General features: G+C 48.2%; 1 protein-coding gene across 28 annotated transcripts in view; it reads right to left on the bottom strand.

The window, feature by feature from the left end:
• EPB41L1 (erythrocyte membrane protein band 4.1 like 1) overlaps window positions 1-21,951 on the bottom strand; it is a 176,660-nt gene that overhangs the window by 40,073 nt on the left and 114,636 nt on the right. For all 28 annotated transcript variants that reach the window (XM_025001212.2, XM_025001216.2, XM_059892851.1 and 25 more), the window contains 8 exons: window positions 17,274-17,464; window positions 15,479-15,643; window positions 13,474-13,578; window positions 12,645-12,687; window positions 8,960-9,035; window positions 3,507-3,725; window positions 1,210-1,297; window positions 527-679 (listed from right to left, as the gene is read on the bottom strand). In XM_025001212.2, the coding sequence (XP_024856980.1) occupies window positions 527-679; window positions 1,210-1,297; window positions 3,507-3,725; window positions 8,960-9,035; window positions 12,645-12,687; window positions 13,474-13,578; window positions 15,479-15,643; window positions 17,274-17,450 (1,026 nt within the window). In that variant the 5' untranslated portion in view covers window positions 17,451-17,464. The remainder of the gene's footprint in view (window positions 1-526; window positions 680-1,209; window positions 1,298-3,506; window positions 3,726-8,959; window positions 9,036-12,644; window positions 12,688-13,473; window positions 13,579-15,478; window positions 15,644-17,273; window positions 17,465-21,951) is intronic.

Below are 21,951 nucleotides of genomic sequence, written 5' to 3'. Positions count from 1 at the left end.
TCCCGACGCAGGGATTGAACCCGCATCTCCTGCATTGGCAGGTGAGGTTTTAACCACTGAGCCACTAGGGAAGCCCAGATATGGGCATACATTCATTGATCTGTGTAAGATCAATATACTTAGGTGGTTATCTTTTTATTAAGTATATGTGGTTATCTTTTTATTAGTAACTTTTGCCGCACATGGCACATGGGATCTTATTTCTTTGACTAGGGATTGAACCCACGGCCCTTGCATTGAAGTGCATTGTTTTAACCACTGGACCACCAGGGAAGTCTCTATGTGGCTGTCTTTATAGGTACACTGCTGTGTGTGTGTGTGTGTGTGTGTGTGTGTGTGTGTATGCGCGTGCACATGCAGGCACACACCGAAAGTGCAATGTCTATGTAGAGAGCCCTAGCAAAAGAGGGCCCTCTCCTCACCTAGCACCTCCATCTATGCATCCCAGGTCAGAAAAGTCCCAGGTCTAGCTGCCAGGGTCCCATAGTTGATCCCACGGAAGAAGGGGTTCCCTAGGCAGGCTCACCTCCCCAGGCCGGATCTTGATGTAGAAGTTACTCCTCTTGTAGGAGATCTTGAGAATTTTGGGCCAGGCAAAGCGGTTGATCCTCAGCCGGTCCCGGTAGATGAGCAGGCCGTTGGCACAGACTCCTAACATGATGTCAATGCCCTCCGAGTCCTGTGTGAGAAGGGGCCGTGCAAGGTCAGGACTGGGGTCCAAGCCTGAGGACAGCCTGCCACCCACCCCACAACCCCTCTCTGGGCTCTGCCTGTAACGAGCCCTCAGGAGCAGGGTTTGAGCATCCATGGGGAGTTGCCCCGATGTATCCCTCACAGAGCCATCAGTTCATTCACTCTGTCATTGATTCACCCACTCACTTGTTCGATCATTTTCCACCAGTCACTCAATCATTCATTCACCCAGCAAACATTTAGTGGTACCTAGGCATACTAAGTCATATGCTATGTGCTCAGGATACAGAAATGAGTTCAGACCCATGTCTTTCCCTCATGAAGCTCTCAATCTGGTGGCAGCACAGACAGGTTCATAAATAATAAGAAAAATCATAAGGGTCATGGGGAAGTAAAGGGTTATGGAGCGTCAAGGAATGAGAAATGAGAAGACTGGCACACCAAGCCCTCCGGAAGGCCCTGGTAGTCCCTCGGGGGGCACTCCCAGACTGGGGGAATCCCAGCCCCCAGCAGTACCTTGGCATGGTGCAGGTCTACTCCATACATAGAGAGCTTCTTGGCATTCTCTAGGAAGTGGATTTCTGCTTCTCCTGGGGTCATGCCCCTAAGGGAAAGAAAGTGATCAGTGATGGCCATAGGAAAGGCCTGGGCCCGAGTCCTGCCAACTGAAGGTGGCTATGATCAGAACCTGGGATTCCAGGAAGCAAAGCTTCCGGAGCACAGTGCAGCTGGGCCTTCCCGGTCCCTCCCCTCTGCTCTCAGTGCCGAATGGTGTGCCCCTAGCCCCCTGCTTCAGCCCACTGAACTCTCATCTCCTGCCAAAGCTCAGGGCCAGTCCTATTTCCTCCAGGAAGCGTTCAAGGGCTCAGCCAGGAGTCTAGAGTTTTGCCTCATTCTGCCATTGGGTTAAGCGTGAACCATAAATTCTGTTTCTTCACGACAATGAAACCCGTGTGACTGACACTGCTTATTATAATCACCCAGGGGCTCCTGAATTATTACCCACATCAGCTATTTTTCCCAGAATTTTGTATCAGAAACCATTTAATCTCCCCTGAAGAACAGGTGCACATTCTCCTTTCTGAAAAGAAGAGTTATGTAATTCACCACGCTCCTTCTTTGCTTTAGCTGCCAGGAAACTGCACGCTCTGCAGTTAGCCACGGCTAATATCTGTTGAGTACTATGTGCTGGTTACTGTTAACATGTTAACTTAACATGTATTAACTCATGTGGATCCTCATAGCAAGCCCACAAGGTAGATATCACTATTCTCATTTGATAGATGAGGAAACTGTGGCATAGACAGCTTGAATAACTTGCCTAAGGGCCTACAGTTATTAAGTATCAAAGTCAGAATCTGAATCCAGACAATGTGGCTTCATGTTTGTATTCCCAACCACTTTGCTTCCATCTGTCTTATATCCTCAGTTTCCTGTGTTCTGTCTACCCTGGGGAGCTGCTGCATGGATGCCTAGACACTAGAGGTCAGTCTGCTTTAAGTCAAAAGAGCTGTTAAAGCTGAAGTGCTGGGAACTTCCCGCTGGTCCAGTGGCTAAGGCTCCATGCTCCCAAGGCAGGGGGCCCGAGTTCAATCCCTGGTCGGAAACTAGATCTCACATGTCTCAACTAAGGGGCTTCCTGGGTGGTGCTAGTGGTAGAGAACCTGCTTGCCAACACAGGAGACATAAAAGACGCTGGTTGGATCCCTGGGTGGGAAAGATCCCCTGGAGGAGGGCATGGCAACCCACTCCGTATCCTTGTCCGGAAAAATCTCATGGACAGGGGAGCCTGGCGGGCTGTCCATGGGGTTGCAAAGAGTCAGACATGACTGAGTGACTAACACTTTCGTATCTTTATTACACTCGGTTCCCCTAATAAGCCTGGACTTGGAGTTCAAAGTGCTTCCAGCTTAAAAGGACCATTTAATTCCATGGAACCCTCAGGGAGAGGATATCACCCTCATGGCAGGGATTTGGAAATGGGGGGTACATTTCCATTATTACAAAGACTGAGGGGGTCTTATGGGCATTTAGGGCCTGGGGTCCAGGGGCCCCAAACATCTCACACAGTGAATTCTCCTACTCTAATACCAGCAGTTGAGCAACACTGATAATCTATGTCCTTACAAATACAGGTGGGAAAAAAAAATTTTTTTAATACAGGTGGGAAATGGGGCAGATAGGTTAATTAGCCAGCCCACCATCACCCAACTAGTTAACTACCTTCTAACTCCTGGAGCAAGGTGTCTTCCACTGCACAATCAATGACTCAACCCCTCAAATCACAGAGCAACAATTACACGCAGTGAGTCTCTAATACATGCCATTTAGCACCCCTAGGACCCTATAACATAGATTTTATTAGTGCCCACTGAATAGATGAGGAAACTGAAGCATGGGGAAGTGAAACAACCAGCCCAAGATGCCCTAGTTAGAAAGTGGCAGAGCCAAAAGGTGAACCTGATTGTCTGGCTTTAGAATGTAAACTTGACTTTTATGCTAAGATGGAGACATTAGGACACTTACCCAGGGACACATAATAGTTATTACTGTGTCATCTCCAATTGGCCGATCAAGAGACCGATTCTCAGAGGCCAAGGCCAGGGAATTATCGCACCCATGCAGAAGTCATTTAAGGTCACATAGTGAGTTGCCATCATTCCCCTCTGATGAGATAATCTGCTCTCAGACACACTTCACGTTAGTGGCAGAACCAGGTGGGATTCTTACAGCACAGCCTCTAGGGTCTAGCCAGGAAGGTTCTGGCCAACGGGCCGAGGAGCCAGGGGAGGCCTGGGTGGAGGTCCTCTCACCTGTATGTCTTGTGCAGCTCCATGATCCTTTCTTCCAGCTCCCGAGTCTGGTTCGGGGCGAAGCGGAGCTCACTGACATAGTTGCCCACGTGCTCCTCGGCATCGTAGTCGCCCAGCTCAGCCTGCACGGCGTAGGAGCCCAGCAGGGCGTGCGTGACGAAGGAGCAGGGCAGGCGGCCTGTGATGATGTCTGCCCGCAGCTGCAGGCATAGGTAGTATCTGGAGATAGGGGAGAGCGGGCATGGGCACGGGGGGGCCCACTCCCTCCCAAGACGCCCCCAACCACAGCTTCCTATGGATCCATCAGCTCCAAACTAATCGATGCTCAGCACAGAGAGGAATATTCCCAGACATGCCATGTGTTATACTGGCAGGTCATGTGTTAATACTCTGGGTGTATCTTAGAAGATGGTTATGTAACATTTCATGAAATGTTAAGCATTTTTGTTCATTTCTAAGTTTGATGGATTTTTCCTACTATGGGAACATTTTCAATTTCGAACTCATTTTCAAGCTAAATTAGGACTGCTTTAGCCATTTTTTAAAAATGTGATGTATTTTGAATTATATAATTAATATACACTTATGGTGGGAAAAAATGTAAACTTTAGAGGTAATTCTAAATTTCCTCTTTATATTCATCCTCAGTCCTAATCCCCTCCCCCAGAGGTTACTCCTGTTATCCCTGTGGTGTTTAGACCTTTTTCCTTCATGGACGTCTAGAAATGTATGTAATTTTCACATGATCATCTTCTTAAATTCAGAAAAAGCATTTGATAAAGTTCAACATCCATTCATAGTAAAAAAAATCCTAAGAAAGTGGGTATAGAGGGAACATATCTCAACATAATAAAGGTTATTTATGACAAACCCACAGCCAATATGATATTCAATGCTGAAAAGCTGAAAGCCTTCCCACTAAAATCTGGAACAAGCACAGATGCCCACCTCACCAATTCTATTCAACATAATATTGAATAGAAGTTCTAACCACAGCAATCAGATAAGAAAAAGAAATAAAATGTATCCAAATTGGTAGGGAAAAGATAAAACTGCCATTATATGCAGACAACATGATACCATATATAGAAAATCCTAAAGACTCCTCATAAAAACTACTAAAACTGATAAATGAATTCAGCAAGGTAGCAAAATACAAGATTAACATACAGAAATTGGTTGCATTTCTTTACACTTTAACAATGAAATATCAGAAAAGGAATGTAAAAAACCAAATCCCCTTTAGAATCTGCATCCAAAAAAAAAAAAAAAAAACCAACAAGAATAAACGTGGTCAGGGAGGTAAAAGGCTTATATGTTGAAACTATAAAACATTAATAAAAGAAATCAGAGATGATTCAAAGAAATGGAAAGACATCTCATACTCACAATTAGAAGAATGAACGTTGTTAAAATGGCCATACTAGCCAAACCAATCTAAATATTTAATTCAATTCCTATCAAATTACCTGTGACATTTTTCACAGAACTAGAATAAATAATCCTATAATCTGCAAGATCCAGAATTGCCAAATCCTGAGGAAAAAGAACAAAGCAGGAGGTATAACCCTCCCTAGACTTCAGACAATACACAAAGCTACAGTAATCAAAACAGCATGATATTGGCACAGAAAAAGACATATGGATCAACAGAACAGACTAGAGAGCCCAGAAATAAACCCACATACCTATATGGCCAATTAATCTTTGACAAAGGAGGCAAGAAAATACAATGGGAAAAAGACAGTCTCTTCAGCAAGTGGTGTTGGGAAAGCTGGAGAGCCACATGCAAATCAATGAAATTGGAACATGCCCTCACAACATACACAAAAATAAACTCAAAATGGCTTAAAGACTTAAATATAAGAAATGACACTGTAAAATTCCTAGAAAAGAACATAGGCAAGACATTCTCAGACATAAATCATACCAATGTTTTCCTAGGTCAATCTCCCATGGCAATAGAAAAACAAAACTAAACAAATGGGACCTAATCAAGTTTATAAGCTTTTGCACAGCAAAGGAAACCATCAACAAAACAAAAAGACAATCTATGGACTGGAGAAAATATTTGCAAATGATGCCACCAACAGGGGCTTAATCTCCAAAATATACGAACAGCTCATATAACCTAGTTAAAAAAAAAAAAACCAATCAAAACATGTGCAGAAGACCTAAATAGACATTTCTCCAAAGAAGACATATAGATGGCCAATAGGCACATGAAAAGATGCTCATCGTCACTAAATATTAGGGAAATGCAAATCAAAACTACAATGAGGTACCACCTCACACTAGTCAGAAGGACCATCATTAAAAAGTCTACAAATAACAAATACTAGAGAGGGTGTGAAGAAAAGGGAACCCTCCTAGACTGCTGTTGGGAAAGTGAATTGGTGCAGCCACTATGGAAAACAGTATGGTGCTTCCTCTAAAAATTAAAAATAGAGTTGCCATATGATCTAGCAATCCCACTTCAGGGCATATATTCAGAAAAAATATAATTCCAAAAGACGCATGCACGCCTATGTTCATAGCAGCACTACTCACAGTAGCCAAGACATGGAAACAACCTAAATACCCACCAACAGATGAGTGGATGAAGAAGATGTGGTGTATTGGGCTGGCCAAAACGTTCATTTGGGTTTTTCCACAGGACATTACAGAAAAGCCCAAATGAACTTTTTGGCCAACCAAATACAGTGGAATACTACTCAGCCATAAAAAAGAATGAAATAATGCTATTTGCAGCAACATGGATGGATCTAGAGAGTATCGTACTAAGTAAAGTAAGTCAGAAAGAGAAAGACATACCACATGATAACACTTCTATGTGGAATCTAAACTATGGCGCAAATGAACTTATCTGCAAAACAGAAAGAGACTCAGACACAGAGAACAGACTTGGTTGCCAAAGGGGAAGGGTGGTACCGGAGGAACGGAGTGGGAGCTGCAGATTCGCGGGTGCCAACTATGATTAATACACACCGAATAGAAAGACAACAAGGTCCTACTGGATAGCATGGGGAACTATTGCCTGTAATAAACCGTAGTGGAAAAGAACACGTAAAAGAAAATACATGTGTGTGTGTGTGTATATAACTGAATTACTTTGCTGTACAGCAAAAATTAACACAACATTGTAAAGAAACTATAGTTCAATAAAATAAAGTTTTAAAAAAATGCACATGGTAAAAAAAAATGCACGTGGTTTCGATTAATGGGGAGGTTTTAGCAGGTAAATCTAGCAAATGCAACATCTGACTGTGTAGCTCACTTGCTTCTCACACTCAGCTGGGTGCCTTAGAGCCCTTCCCATGTCAGCACGTGTGACTTGATTTTATTCATTTTCACTTCTGTACCATAATCCACCGTCCGGAAAAACCTGTTTGCCGATGTAGTCTCAGAACTTTTTAATTTGGCTACAGCTCTAAGTAAATTGTCAAAAACCAAATTGGCCCAGAAGAAACATTTCCAACCACTTTTATAACTTTCAAGACTTTTTATAACTTTCATGCACACTTGGATGATTTTACCATTTTTAGAACGATTTCAAACACATTTTTTTTATTGCTTTTTAAGTTACTGTGTATTTTTTTTAATGTTCCAGTTCATTCTCAGCCTGCAGTACCTCCCTGACCACTTTGCCATGTCTCACCATTTTTTTTTTTTTTTCAATTACTCGTATCTTTTAAGTGGCTTTTATTTTTAAGTAGTTTGTACTGCTCCGTGACATTATCTTGCAGTCAGAGCTCTGGTAAAAAGTACATGCAGCCTCAGTGTATGCTCAGAGGCAAGGCTGCGGTTCAGAATCAGCAGCAGCTCAAACATCACAGGCACCGAGGGTGGGCTTATGAACATTTCATTCAAAAGTCTCCAAATTCAGAAATCATTGCCAAGTACACAGACTTGTCTTTCATCCCAGTCACTTTGTCATTTTGACCAGTTTATTTGGGGTTTAAATATTTTTTGCTAAACAGCTGCCACAGGGACTTCGTTGGTGGTCCGCTGGTTTCCACTGCAGGGGGTACAGGTTTGATCCCTGGTTGGGGAACTAAGATTCTGCACGCCACACAGTGCGCTGGCCAAGAAATAAACACCTAAATAGTTGCTACTACCAACCCCATTCCCTGAGGCCATCCATACTGGGCAGGGCTAACTTCTTTCCTGGTGTCCCAATGTCCAGGAACAAAGAGGGGAGGCACCAGCGGGCAAGACCAGGAAGGGTGGGGGTTGTCTTGGTCTAAAGCTCTCAGCCCTTTCAGGAATGAAGTTTAGACCCTGCTGCTGCCACCCTGGCCCCAAGCTGACCTCAGGAATTAGAGCAGGGCTAATGAGGCCAAGGCCTCAGATTTGATCTATTTCAGGAACATCTGTTTTATCTCCCAAGACCAGAGTCAGTATCTTGACCTTGGCTGATTGCTTGGCAAGTGGCAGAGATTAGAGAGGGACCCAGTGGGAGACAGGGACTGGCTTAGTAGCTCCAAACCTCATCGTATTTGTGGTAGGCGTGACACAGCCCCAGGATATCAAGAAGTAAGGCTATCTCTTTGGAAGAGGCTTAGATAAAGAGTTGGAGGAGGAAATGGCAACTCACTCCAGTATTCTTGCCTGGAGAATTCCATGGAGAGGAGCTTGGCAGGCTACAGTCCATGGGGTCGCAAAGAGTGGGACATGACTGAAGCAACTAACGCACTTAGATAAAGAGAAAGTGCTCTCCCTGTTTTGGGTTCCAGAGGCAGGCTGAGCCCCATAAGGGATGCTTCACACCCTCTTCTAATCCTCAAGCCTTCTTATCTACTGGCCCTGAGGCACAAGGCCTGCATCCACAATCCAAATTCACTCCAGCAGCCTGGGCTTGCCTCCCTGGGGATGTCACACGCCCCATTTGACTCCCATACTTCAGAGTCAAACACAGAGTAACACACAGGACCAAACTCCCACTTTCAAAGGCATCTGTGTTCTAATCCCTCCTTATCCCCCTAGTCAAAACCGGGTGGTCCACCCAGCCCATCAGCCTTCAGATGTGTCTGGCTTATCCTACCCAGAGATGGCCCACACCATATGCTTTGAAAGTTTCAATGAGTCACCAGCATTTTAAAATTGTGGCTTTTACTCTCAAATCTAGCTTTCCTCCAACAATAGGGCCCGATGCCCATGTGATTGCCAAGGGGAATAGGGACCGTTTTAGGTGGGCTCTGTCCTCTTGAATTCCCACTGAGCCCCTCTGCACCCTATGACACCTCCCCCTCCGAAGTCAAGGATTCACTGCATAGACCACTGTGCTTGCATCACTCTCTCTTGCACTGAGTCGGATTCCCTTGTTGATGCTGTCTGCATGGCCTCAGTGGGCATCTGGGTTTGCACTCCGCACTGTGTACCCATATTCCATCTCGTGTCTCCCAGGGCCCTGTGTCCATCCCCCTCCAACACCGCCCCTCCCCAGCCCTCACCTTGTGATGTCTTCTGTCAGCTGGGCAGGGTCAGGAGGGTAGAACTTGACTGTGAAGGCAAAATTCCAGGGGCTGCCTGAGAGGAGCAGGTGGGAGAAAAGATCAGAGAGGCCCCATCTTCCCAGTGGGTGGCCCAGATGTACCATCTCATTGGCAATTTTTCAAAGTTTTCCCATAACTGCAATCTTAGGACAAACCCATAAGAAAACCTAGAACATTATTCCCACTTGACAGACAAGAAGACTGAGGCCCAGATTAAAAGACTTGTGAACTAGCAGTGGGAAGGAAGGTAGAAAGAAAACCAATGGTACATGCTAGACATGCTGTTAAATACTTTACAAACATCACTTCATTAAACCTCACAACAGCCCAGTAAACAAGTCCTATGGTCACCCCCATTTTGTAAATGAGGATGGTGAGGCCCAGGTAGCAAAATGGCCAGTCCAAGGTCACCAGCTTGGAAGTGCCAATGCTAAGGTTCAGACCCACCCTGGCCACCTGGCTCCAGAGCCCACTCTCCTCTACACCAAAGTCTGTGCCCAGGACATTCATGGGAAGGATAGCTAATCTAGAAAGTACCACATTAAACAGGTTTCCTGACTTTGGGTTTCTCGGAGCTCTCACTCTGCTACTGTGCCTTGTACCTCTTAAAGGGGGGACATGCATTCAGGAGTTTCCAAAGCCCATTTGACCTGCTGCGTCCATTTGTCACCGGGCCTCCTTCCATATTAATGTTTCTCAGAACAGACAGTGCAAAACTCTGTCCTATCTGATGTTGACTCCATCTCAAATGGATTATAAATGAGACTGAAAGGCAAATATAATGGGCTAAAAGTAACAAAAAACATTTCACTGGGATAAATGTTAACCTCCACATTTAGCTACGAAAAATCAATGGTACACATTTAAAAAGTAAAGAAAAATAAAGGCTGGGGTTTTAGCTAGAGGAAAGCTCTGTGAGCCAAGAAAAGGGATGACCACTTAAGAAGCAGGGGTGGGAAGGGAGGAGGCCTTGATGAAAGGCCATAGTCCAGGACAATGGTCAGACGGCCCCAATGGAGTATTTGGGGCTCCAAGTTCTAAAAGAACGCCCAACAGGGACTTCCTCAGTGGTCCACTGGCTAAGACTTCATGCTCCCAATGCAGGGGGCCGAGGTTCAATCCCTGGTTAGGGAACTAGATCCCACATGCTGTAACTAAGAGTTCTCACGCAGCAATGAAGATCAAAGATTCTGTATGCCACAACTAATACCTGGCATGGCAAAATAAATAAATATTTTTTTAATTAATTAATTGAATTTTTAAAAAAAAGGACCCCTGACAAAGTGAGAAAGCAAGGCCCATCCAGGACATGGCCATGGCCAGGAAGGGCTGGTGACCACACCTTCACTACCATCCTGTCCCTGTGGTCATCACCATCTTCATAGCTGTTGTGTCTCCCAAACTTACTAAGTGCTGGTTGCTTGTCTTGCTAAGAACTTTCTATGTGTTTTTTGGAATTTAATCTTTATAATGTCCTGAGGTACACTTTTCTTTTAATAGATGAAGATTTTGAGAGGTTAAGTCATCCTCCCAGGATCACCCAGCCAGTCAGTGGTAGAAAATAAGTCTAGCCTCTGATCCCAAGACCCCACAGCTTAGGTTCCTGACCACAGCTGACTTCCTCAAGGGGAAACAATTCCTGTCTCAAGAATAATAATGGAAGAGTTCCCTGGTGGCCTATGGTTAGGATTCTGGGCTTTCACTGGGTTCAATTCCTGCCCAGGAAGCTAAGCTCCTGCAAGCAATGCAGTGCAGCCAAAAAAAAGAGAGAAAGAGAAAAAATAATGGCAATAATTAACAATAATAATAATAATGGCTAAAACAAACTGGGTGTTACTATGTGCAAGCACGTTCTAGGTATTAAACACCTAATAACTCATTTAATCCTCACAAGAACCCTAATTATAAGGGTGGCCCGCACTTGATAAATGATGAGGTAGAGAACAATTAACTAACACAAGAAGTAGTGATGGAGTCAGGATTCAAATCCAGGCAGTCTGATCCATGTCTGCCCTTTTAACCATCACACCAGATTGCCTCCTACTTTGTGAAGAACCTACTCTGTGCTGGCTGTTGTCCACACTCACATCATAGAAACTTCATCGCCACCTAGCGAGGCAGGAATCATTAACCCACTTGCTAGGGAGATGCAGGAATCCGGAGAGGTAGAGGAATCGCCCCCAGTGCCCTGAGTGATGGGCACTGAGATTCAGGAGGAAATATACCAAACTCTGAAGGCCAGGACATCAGAACTCAGGTGCCAGCTTCAGAAGGCTGGGGCTGTCACAAATCAAGAAAGGCGACAGGGAATTCCCAGGTGGTCCAGTAGTTAAGATTCTGCACCCTACTGCTGAGGGCCCGGGCTCAATTCCTGGTTGGGGAAGATTCCACAAGCCACATGATGGGGAGGGTAGAGTAGGGGATAAACAAATTGTTCCCCGGAGCCCCGGAAGACAGAACTGGGATGAAAGAGTAGAAACTGGGGAAAGGAACAGGGACTGAAGGAGGCAGCTCTGCTTCGCAATAACTTGAGGAGACCTGACTCCCTGCCCTGGGAGGGAGCTGAGACCCAAAGATTCCATCAGCAGCTTTGCATTTCCAAAGACCTGGTCCATCTCAAACACTCTCAGCCACCGGAATGTGTTCTGACCCTTTCAGGCATGAGGGGCAGGCTTCCCGGCAGGGCTGAATTTCCTGGGGAGAGCCTGAAGACCAGGCCTGGGACCCTGCTGGCCCCAGAGGAGAGGGCTCTATCTGCGAGCCTGCCTCTTTGTCTCCAACTGACAGGAGGCTACAGGAAGAATCCTCAAGCCCCCTCCTGCATAGTCAGCTGGCATCCCTAGACCCAGCTGCCTGCTGTCATGGCAACAGGCTCGGCTATAGCCTTCCAGCCAGGGGACCAGGGAGCCCAAGCACAGCCAAGGGGGCGGAGCCCCTGGTGGAGGCATCTCTGCCTCCAGGCTCCAAGTCCCCACCTACTGGATGTCCCCATGGTTGAGGCCACCTACCTCTCCCTTCTGCCATTTGAAGGCTTCCCTGTCCCTCCCAATATGCCTTGCTTTCCCCTCTGGGCCAGAAAAGACAGGTTGTTGGCCTGCTCATCTGTCTTCGCTCCAGGCCTTGAAGAGTGCAGGATGGTATTGGGAGGCCAGGGCTGGAGACCTGGCGTGGCCAATACCTCACTCTGTGATCTTTAACTGCCTTTTTCAGGGCCTCAGTTACTCATTATTAAATACAGGACACATTCACTACTGATCAGTTGGCAGCAGCCTAGAGTGCAGTGCGGACAAGGATTCTGAGTCAAAGGTTACTGATCACCCAAGACAACACTGGCCCTGCACAGGAGGGTGGCTGTTCTGAGGGCCATCAGTTTGCTCCCTTGTCTTAGATGACTCTGTAAGTCCCTTCTGGGCTTGCAGACCTGGGCTGCCTAGGGCTGACATCCTGAATACTCCTCTGCTAACATGCTATGTGACTCCAGACAGTCATTCCTCTCATCCAGGCTTCAGGCTCCTCGTCTCTACAGTAATATCCTGCCTTCCCTAAGATCTGCCACGCAGAGCAAATGAACTCATGGGTCTGAATGCATTTCCCCAAGAAGGATGGAGTCCCCACCACGTTCCCACCAAGGCAGGTCACTCACTCCGGATCTGCTTCTTGATTTCCTTGGAGGGGTCCAGCCAGTTCTGCAAGAGAAGACAAGAGGTCCTTAGAGGGAGCTGGGAGAGGGGACGTGGGTAGGGTGAGGAGACAGAAATATCCTGAAGCACCCTGCAGACAGCGCCCCAGCAGGGAACACCCTTTCCTGGGTGAGCAGTCTGGGTCATTTCCCTTGGGATTGGGAGGTGAGGGAATGAGGCCTGGCTTCAGGCAGGACTGGGAACCTGGGGCCCTGGGCCTAGCATTGCCCTGAGGCAGCAAGGTGAACAGGTAATGCAGCTGGCATGGGTGCGAAGGAGGAAATTCAGATAGGAGCGTCCCAAGGGTGGGGAGGAGGCACCGGGGTTATTTCCCCAGGAAGCCACGTCACGGCTCTCCAGATACTCATCTGGGGCTGACCTGCAGGTCCCAAGGAAGGACCAGCACACAGCGGAGACAGAGAACTGATAGACAGGGATGGATGAACCCTGGGGTTGCGCAAACAGGAGGTGCCTAGTGGGGACTTCCTTGGCAGTCCAGTGGTTAAGAGGTCACCTTCCAATGCAGGCATGCGGGTTAGATCCCTGATCAGGGATTTAAAATCCCACATGCCCCACAGCCAAAAAACCAAAACATAAAACAGAAGCAGTATTGAAACAAATTCAATAAAGACTTTAAAAATGGTTCTACATCCCCCCAAAAAAGACAAGGTGCCTAATGAAGGTCTGAGGATTGATGGAAGCCATAGGATGCGGCCAGGCCAATGGGGGCTTAAGAGAAGACGTGTCCCCGCAGCAGACCTTTCAGCCAACTCCGCTCCCCAGCCCAGGTACCTTCTGACTGTCGGCATCACAGAAGGTCAGGCCAAAGTAGTCCTTCTCCAAGAGGTTGAGGTGCTCACAGACCAGGTCAAACAGCACCTGGCCCCGGCCGTGTTTCTAGAGAGAGAAGCAGAGATGCCATGAGGCTGGAACACACGTCAGGGTGGGGCGGGGAGGTGCCCCAGGCTCCACCAGGATGACGTGAAAACCCCCAAGAGGCTTCCAGCGTCTGGGGAGGATCTCAGAGCTCCTGTCTCCCACCGGGCTCTGCTCACCAAGTCCAAAGGGACCCTTGGGGAACACTAATCCCAGCCCATCCACTGCCTTCGTCCAAGCCCTCCTGGGGTCCTCCTAGCACTTAATCTTCTTGGGGGGAAGCCGGAGTGGGGTCAGGGTGTGACTGACTTCTCCTTCCTGTACAGTGAGTAAGAGAAACAGTCTAAGTTGGACCCAAGGAAGAGAAAACCAAAAATCTGAACTTTGGATGTGAGGAAGAGACAAGCTGCCTGACAGGTCACGGCTGTGGGCAGGGGAGGAGGGGAGGGCCTGGGACTCAGTGTCACAGAGTAACTCTCCTCCAGGGTCCCTCCCCTTACACTAAGGGGGCGCCCCCCATCCAAGCAGCAAGAGAGTTTCTTCAGGCGGTCACAGTACCTAAACCAGCTTCAGATGGAAGCAGCACTGTGGGAGTCACCTTCTCCCCTAGCTCCCATCATCCGTGCGTGGCACCTCTCTGGGCACCATCCAGGTCTGAGGATTAGGAAGGACAAAGCCCAGAACTTGTGGGTACCCAACCCACAGGTGTGAAGACGAGCACCAACAGAGGCAAGTGAAGCAGTCACTACCCAAAGAGACAGGGGGCTCCAGGGAGGTGGGGAGGCCCCTGCAAGGTCTGGCAGAGTCACTGGGATCAGGCCTGACTGTGGGAACGGCTGAAAAACCAAGGGATTTTTGGGTTTTGGGCCTTTTTTGAAGGAGGCCTTCAGAGAAAGCGGCCTCGGTCAAACCCTCACACTCTCCTAGGGCAGCTGAAACAGCACCGTGGGGCCAGCATGGGCAGAAGAGAAGAGGGAGAGGATATCCCTCTCTTTTGGCCAGGATATCCACCCTGCAACCCTTCTGTGGAAGAAATAAACATCAAAAAAAAAAAAAAAGACAGAAACCCCAACCCTGAAAAGAAGACAGAACCAGCCTCCCAGAGCTTAGAGGTCAGTCAGTCCCTTAAGACCAGGGCTCAGAGGCTGGGGTGGGGTAGGGGGAAACTGGTGGCTCTTGTAACTCTCAGCAGTAAGGCCACCCTCTGGACTCTTCCATGTATGTGGACGGGCCAGGAATGGCACCTGGACGGGGGCAGAACCTCTAAGGGGGCAGTCAGAGTTCAGAATTCGAGTGGGAGTTCCAGCCAACATAGGAAAGGGAGACGCTAAATGTGGAGCCAGGAGGGCTGACCCCAGAGAAGAGGTGTCCTCCCTGCCACCCACTAGGGGACAGAACCATGCCACGGGGTTTCTACAAAGCCTGTGGGGAGCAGTCCTTCCCATGCGCCGCCTCCCTATGCCTGGGAGACACCTTACCATGGAACCCTCGAGTGACCAGTTTGTCCTGGTGCCCTGGACAGGGTGGTTCACAGGGAGAACCCCTCTCCGCATCCAATAAATACATGAATATGATTCTAGTCGAAACCTCGGTATCTACAGGGTGAGATAGAAGAGCCCAGGTCCTACCAGGCTACAGATCAGCCCCTAGACAGTGAATCCTACCCAAGGTACAGCCACCCTAAGAAGGCTTTTCCTGGTGCCAGGCCTGAGCCTCATCTAATTCTATGTACAATCATAAGAGCCCTCTCTGGGCCTTGGTGACAGGGTCTAGGCAAAGGAGGGCTGGCCTATCATCTACACGGCAGTCGGTCCAGGCCTCCATTAAGAATGGACGCCCTCTGGCTTGGCCCAGGCTGAGTGCCCAGAGGCCTGCCCTGGCTCCGAGGCCAGTGGGCTGGGGCTGGGCTGTGGCTCCCTACCTCCACCTCGCACTCATACTCAGAAGCATCGAGCAGAGTGACTCGGCAGACGGCGCTCTTGTACTTCTTGGCAATCTTCTGGGGTGACTTCTGGGCCTTGCTGGGTGTGGTCCTCTCTGACAGGCCATCGGCCTCCCCGTAGTCCTTCTCCTCCATATCTAGGCTCTGCAAGTCCAACCGAGGGAAGGATTTGGTCAATGAGCTTGAAACCATAGCATTTCATCCAAATGAGATGCAATGAGGAAGCAGCTGGAGCTAAGACAGACTCCAAAATGAGAGCCATGGCCCTCTAAGAACACCCCCAGGTGACACCCCCGTCTAAAGTGCAGGAGGAGAGTCAGCACTGAGTACAATGGGTGGGTTCATAAGAGGGGTCCACTGCGTCCCTGCAGGCAGAAGCATCCCACAGAACCAAACCCAGAGGCCAGAGCTATCCTTTCTCCTTAGACGAACAGTGCATGAGTTACCAGGGCTTGGTCTCCTCCTTCCCAGTCTGTCACTGGGCCAAGCATGAGGTTTTGTTGTTGTTTAGTCACTAAGTTGTGTTCGACTTGTTTGCAACCCCATGGATTGTAGCCCCTGCCGGGGTCCTCTGTCAATGGGATGTCCCAGGCAAGAATACTGGAATGCGTTGCCATTTCCTTCTCCAGGGGATCTTCCCGACCCAGGGATCAAATCCGAGTCTCCTGCATTGGCAGGTGGGTTCTTTACCACTGAGCCACCAGTGGCTAGGACTGACCTAATGGAAGGAAGGGAGGTCAGAGTCCTGCATATCAGTCCTAACTCTGCAACAGATAACCTCAATGATATTGGCTGGGTTACCTGTTGTGAATTAAGGGAGGTGTGAATTCAATGGCTAGATGACCCCCCCCCCCCACCAAATCCTTTGTCTCTTTATTATTTTGTTTAAGTTTTTCTTTTTTGACTGTGCTAGGTCTTTGTTGCAGTGAGCAGGCTCTTTAACTGCAGTGTGGGCTTAGCTGCTCTGTGCATGTGGGATTTTAGTTTCTTTACCAGGGATCAAACCTGCGTCCCTTGCATTGGAAAGCATATTCTTAACCACTGGACCACCAGGGAAGCCCCTTCCTTGTCTCTTTAGATGATGAATTTTGCTCTGGAGTCACACCAGGCCTGCCCAGCTAGAATGGACAGCTTGAGGGAATAGGAAAATGAGGTTGAAGCAACACAGATTTTTCAACATCAGATCTAGATTTGACTTGGGACTTCCCTGGCAGTCCAGTGGTTAAGACTCTATGTTTCAACTGCAGAAGGCGTGAGTTCAGTCCCTGGTCAGGGAACTAAGATCCTGCATGCCATGTAGTGCAGCCAATATAGATAGACAGATAGGTAGATAGATAGACACAGATTTGACTTGCACTTCTGTCACTTTATGCTTCCCTGGTGGCTCAGATGGCAAAGAATCCACCTGCAATGTGGGAGACCTGGGTTTGATCCCTGGGTTGGGAAGATCTCCTGGAGGGGGGCATGGCCCTCCTCCAGTATTCTTGCCTGGAGAATCCCCATGGACAGAGGAGCCTGGCAGACTACAGTCCATGGGGTCACAAAGAGTTGGATGTGACTGAGCGACGAAGCACACAGCACTTTATAGCGATGTGACTCCATCCTGCTGAGGCTCTGTTTCCCCCACTGTAACGTGGGGAAATGAACAGTTATCTCCTGAGGTCCTGGAGAATAAAATGTAAAAACGAACACGATGGCCCCTGCACAGTGCTTCGCACGTCGTGGGTCAACAGTACACCCTGGTTCCCTTCTTTCCCCGCTCCTGGGCACACACCTGTTCTGCAGGCCGAGCGTCCTGCTGGGGCGGCTGCTTCTCATTGGAGTTGGCCTCGAGATGGCCGTGGCCCACGGGGGTCACAGGGGTGGTCGCTGCAGCGGCTGCTTCAGGCTGCTGCGGGGCCTCCTCCTGAGCCTTCTTCACCTCAGAATCAGGGCCTGTCTCTGTTGTCATGGTGACCAGCACGCCTGCATTGGCATGAAGGAGAGAGAATGTGATGAGAGAGAGGGGCAGCGAGGGCATGACAGAACAGAGCGAGGGGGACAGGAACCACACGCCGAGAGAGACAGATGGAGACAAATGGACAAAGAGCCACAGAGAGAAGGGGGAGGAGGGAGAGACAGAGGAAGGGAGGATGGGGAGAGAGTCCAAAGAAGTGAGGGGTCAGCGGCAGCAGCTGAGGTCACAGACCCCCACCCACCCTTTGCCCATATAGCTCCTCAGGGACTCCAGTCTCTTGGCCCAGGTCTGGAATCAGGGCCCTTCCTGGGGACAAGGAAGAGTCTCTCCAGGGGGCCCCACTCTGCCAAGAGCACCAGGAACAGTCAGGGACCACCTCCAGGCAGGCCCTGGGCCCGGCTGTCCCTCCTACCACAGCACCTGGCACACGGCAGCCCCTCAGCCAATGCTGGATAAACTGAACTCGACCCAAAGAGCCCTAGGCTCCCAGTCCTTCCAGCTCCGACATTAGGCAAGGCTCTTCATGGCCCAAGCCTCAATAACTGCTGCCCCCTGACTCCACGGGGATGCGGTCAGGATGGATCTAAAGGGGTAAGACAGGTCCTCTTAACAAACGCATAGCCCTGATGATGTCAAAGACGGAGATATGGGCTCAGGCCCCACGTCTGCTACAAATGGGCAGTCAGCTCGTCTCACTAGGACTCATCCCAAAAGCGAGGGACTCAGAAATTATCTCTGCGACAGACTATTCTTATCATTTCCCCCTTGAAGCAGGAAATGAGATTTCAGAGAATCAAGGACCTACTGCCCAGCTGCTCTTTGGAATAAGCAAATTGCAAAGAGAGAAAAGGAGAGAGAGAGAGAATGGCATGGTCCCACTTATATATATAAAAATATATATAAATTATATATAATATAATTTATATTATATTTAAATTATATTTAAAATTCATATTATATATTATATTTTGTAATATATTTATATATAATTATATTATAAAATTTATATATATAAATAGTACCACACCATTCTCTCTTTCTCTCCTTTTCTCTCTTTGCAGTTTGCTTATTCCAAAGAGCAGCTGGGCAGTAGGTCCTTATAAACCCCAACAATCTCAACATCTTAGTGCTTGTACGCATGTAGTAAAAGATCTGGAAGGATACTCACTAAGCTGGTAAGAGAGGTCAATAATTCGGAATTAGGTAGAGAAGAAAAAGAGAGTTCCATAGGGCATGATAAGAGAGGGAACTTCATTTTTAACTTCATATACTTTGGAATTACTTGTATAATTTAAAAATACACACACACATATACATATATTTAACTCACAAGTTGTTTGTTTTTAGGAAAGCAAAAGAAGCCATTTCTGATCCCCTTCAGTGAAAACACATCTCTCAAAAAAAAAAACAAACAAACAAACAACAGTTTGGAGCTAAAACCTGGAAACAGAAATGAGCAGGAACCCTCACCTGCTGAGTCTAGAGCCTTCTCTAAATCCATCACTTTAAAAGAGAAAGATCCAGATGAGATTTGGCAGGTCCCTTCCCCACCCCACCCACCGTGGGGACCTTTGACAGGCAGATGCCAACAGATACAGGATCCACCCTGGGCTGAGCACATGCTCCAAGCCCCCATCTTATTACCCCCACTGCCTTTAGGAGCCACCAGCCCCGCCCAAAGCAAAGGGCACTGAACAGAAAGTCAAGGGCCCTAAGCACCCCCACTCAGCCACCCAACGTCTCCAGGGCCCAAGATAGGTCATGAGCATCCTCATTCCCCACCTTATGGATAATGAGCCGAGTGCTTTGTAAGCTGGAGCTTGTAGCACAAATGAGAAGGTCTGGTGTTATGGATGCTGTTGTTAAGAAGATGAGGAGGAAAGGAAGGCCTTGGTCCACGTGGCCTCATCCCCACCCAGAAATGCTTTCCACTCACATCATTACCCTGGGCTTTATGGTTATAACTTAAAGCCATCGTTAAATAAAAGCTCTGTTGCTTACATGACGCTAAGTGCTGACTCAGTGCCAGAACACAAAGCCACAGAGCTGCTCCAGGGGGATGGCGCACAGCCTCATGAGGTCAAACTGAGATGAATCTGCCCGATCTGGATTTCTTCTAAGCCTGCACTGGAGATATCAGGCATTATGCTAGATAAGGCCTACAGGGAAGAACTCTTCAAATAAATGCCTGCTTAATTTTGCTTCAAAAAAAAAAAAAAAATCCACAGACTAATCTGTATATTTTATGCTGGGAGAAGCAGAATCCACACACCCCTCATGGGTTCAGGCAGCCCAGAGGCTCCAGGACATCTCCTCCTGCCTCTGCTTCAGTCTCATTTCAGGCCTGGACTCGCTGAACCTTCACCAGGGCCTGCATCATCTTGGAAATAGCCAGCCAAGTAATCTTAAATAAATATCCCAGGCTTTCACCGCCCAGGTCTCCAGCAGAGGCTGCTGGCATGACTGCTCGGTGCTGGCAGAACCCACAGATGAGAGGAGCTGGAAGCTTCTGAGATAATTCAGTCTCCTCCTCTTCTTTTACAGGTGAGAGCCAGAGAGCAAAAGGGGCTCGAGCAACAGTCATTTCCTCAGACAGGTTTTCCCTGGTCCCTCCCACCCACTCTCCTCCTCACCCAGCCTCCTGACTCCCCAGACCCCAGCTCCGGGTCCATTATTCTTCCCGCTGCACTCTGATGCCTCAGGCAAACCTCAACAGAATCTCAGAGGAGGAGAAAGCACTCAGCCCCGGGCTGGGAGCCAAGGCAGCAGCATGAGCCACGGACAAACCCTGTGGCCAGGGGCTGGTGAGATAAAAGATGGTGTGTCTGCTCTAGAGAGTGAAAAGACGTGATGTACAAAATCACGGAGGACACCTGAGTGAAAAGCATGACACACAACAGTTTGTACAGATCGACCCTCTTTTACCTAATAGACACGTACAGATACAGAAAATTCAGCAAAGGGGACTTCCCTGGTGGTCCAGTGACTGAGGCTCTGCACTCCCAACGCAGGGGGACCAGGTTCAATCCCTGGTTAGGGAAAACTAGATTTCCCCATGCCACAACTAAGAGTTCTCATGCTGTAACTAGAGATCCCAAGTGCTATAAATAAGATCAGGTGCAGCCAAAGAGATAAATACTTTAAGAAAAAAAGAAAATTCAGCAAAATATTAACTATGGCTGTTTCTAGAAGGCGGGTATACAAATTATTTTGTTTCTTCTTTCTGTTTAACTGTAGTTCTCGTTTTTCTCTACTACACTTGGAGATTTCTTGAATGATTTTAAAAAAACAACTAGAAGTCAAAAAATAAATGTTTCCAATGCACATGGTCTGGTATGACAGGATGAGACAGAGATAAATAAAATCTGTTTAAACCTAAAAGAAAATTTGTGAATTAAAAAGAAAAATCACATTATTATTTTTTAAATCTGTGATGAGGAGAACCTTCTTCATCTCACAAGTCTGGGGATAATGGCATGGTTCTCTCACTGGGGCCCAGAAAGTGAGCCAAGAACCTGACCTTGGCTTCTGCCACAGCTAGTCACATGGGCACAGTTCTGCCCAGGACCAGGTCAGCACAGACTGATGGAACCCACTGGGCGGACAAGCTGGCCCAGGCACTGCAGCGGACCCAGAGGACCGTGTGCTGGTTCCCATGGAGCTCCCTGCCACATGGGAGGTTGATACTCACCCAGAATGTGACATAGATTTGCCCGTGTACATTTCAGCCTCTAGAAGATTCTAGGACCTGGTGATTAGCAGTATGGCCTGGGGTTTCCAAGGAAGACTTATAGGGTAGAGAGTGCAGGGTGAGCTGGAGTTAGGTTTTGAAAAGAGGGAGACTCTAGACAGGTGATGGCAGGGAGGACATTTGGACTAGGTCACCATGTGGGCAAATGCTCAGATGTGGGAACAAGAAGGGATGTGCAGAGGACAGGGAGTCTTGACCTCTTGTTTTTTCCATATCTAGTTATTTGGCTGCACTGAGTCTTAGTTGTGGCATGCAGACTCTTAGTTGCCATATGTGGGATCTAGTCCCCTGACCGGGAATTGAACTCTGGCCCCGTGTGTTGCGAGCGTGGAGTCTTAGCCACTGGACCACCAGTGAAGTCCCGGCGTTGACAACTTGACTTCTTGGAATAAGAAGCCTATAAATGTGAGCTCCACACAGGCTGGCAGGAGGAATAGGTTTGAGTCAGGGAGAAATGAAGAAGCTGGAGGTGGATGGGGTGGGGGGCGGTGTGGGGGACGGCAGCTTTGCAAGACTCAGAAATGTTACTCTGCTGCAAAGGGTAAGACTCCTGTCACCGAGCCATTGCAGGCCAGGCCTAGCGTCAAAGACCCTATGCATAGTCATCCCATGGACCCCTCCATGCAGGGCAGCAGGGCCAGAGGCAGACCCAGGTCAGTGAGACCTAGAACCCTCCCCCACTAGCTCCCTCTGGGACACTGGGCAAGTGACTTCACTCCTCTGAGCTTAGGTCATCTCAACCCT

The sequence above is a fragment of the Bos taurus genome, chromosome 13, assembly GCF_002263795.3.
Source record: "Bos taurus isolate L1 Dominette 01449 registration number 42190680 breed Hereford chromosome 13, ARS-UCD2.0, whole genome shotgun sequence".
In the NCBI taxonomy this organism is placed as follows: domain Eukaryota; kingdom Metazoa; phylum Chordata; class Mammalia; order Artiodactyla; family Bovidae; genus Bos; species Bos taurus.
This window is presented reverse-complemented; position numbering and strand designations above follow the sequence as displayed.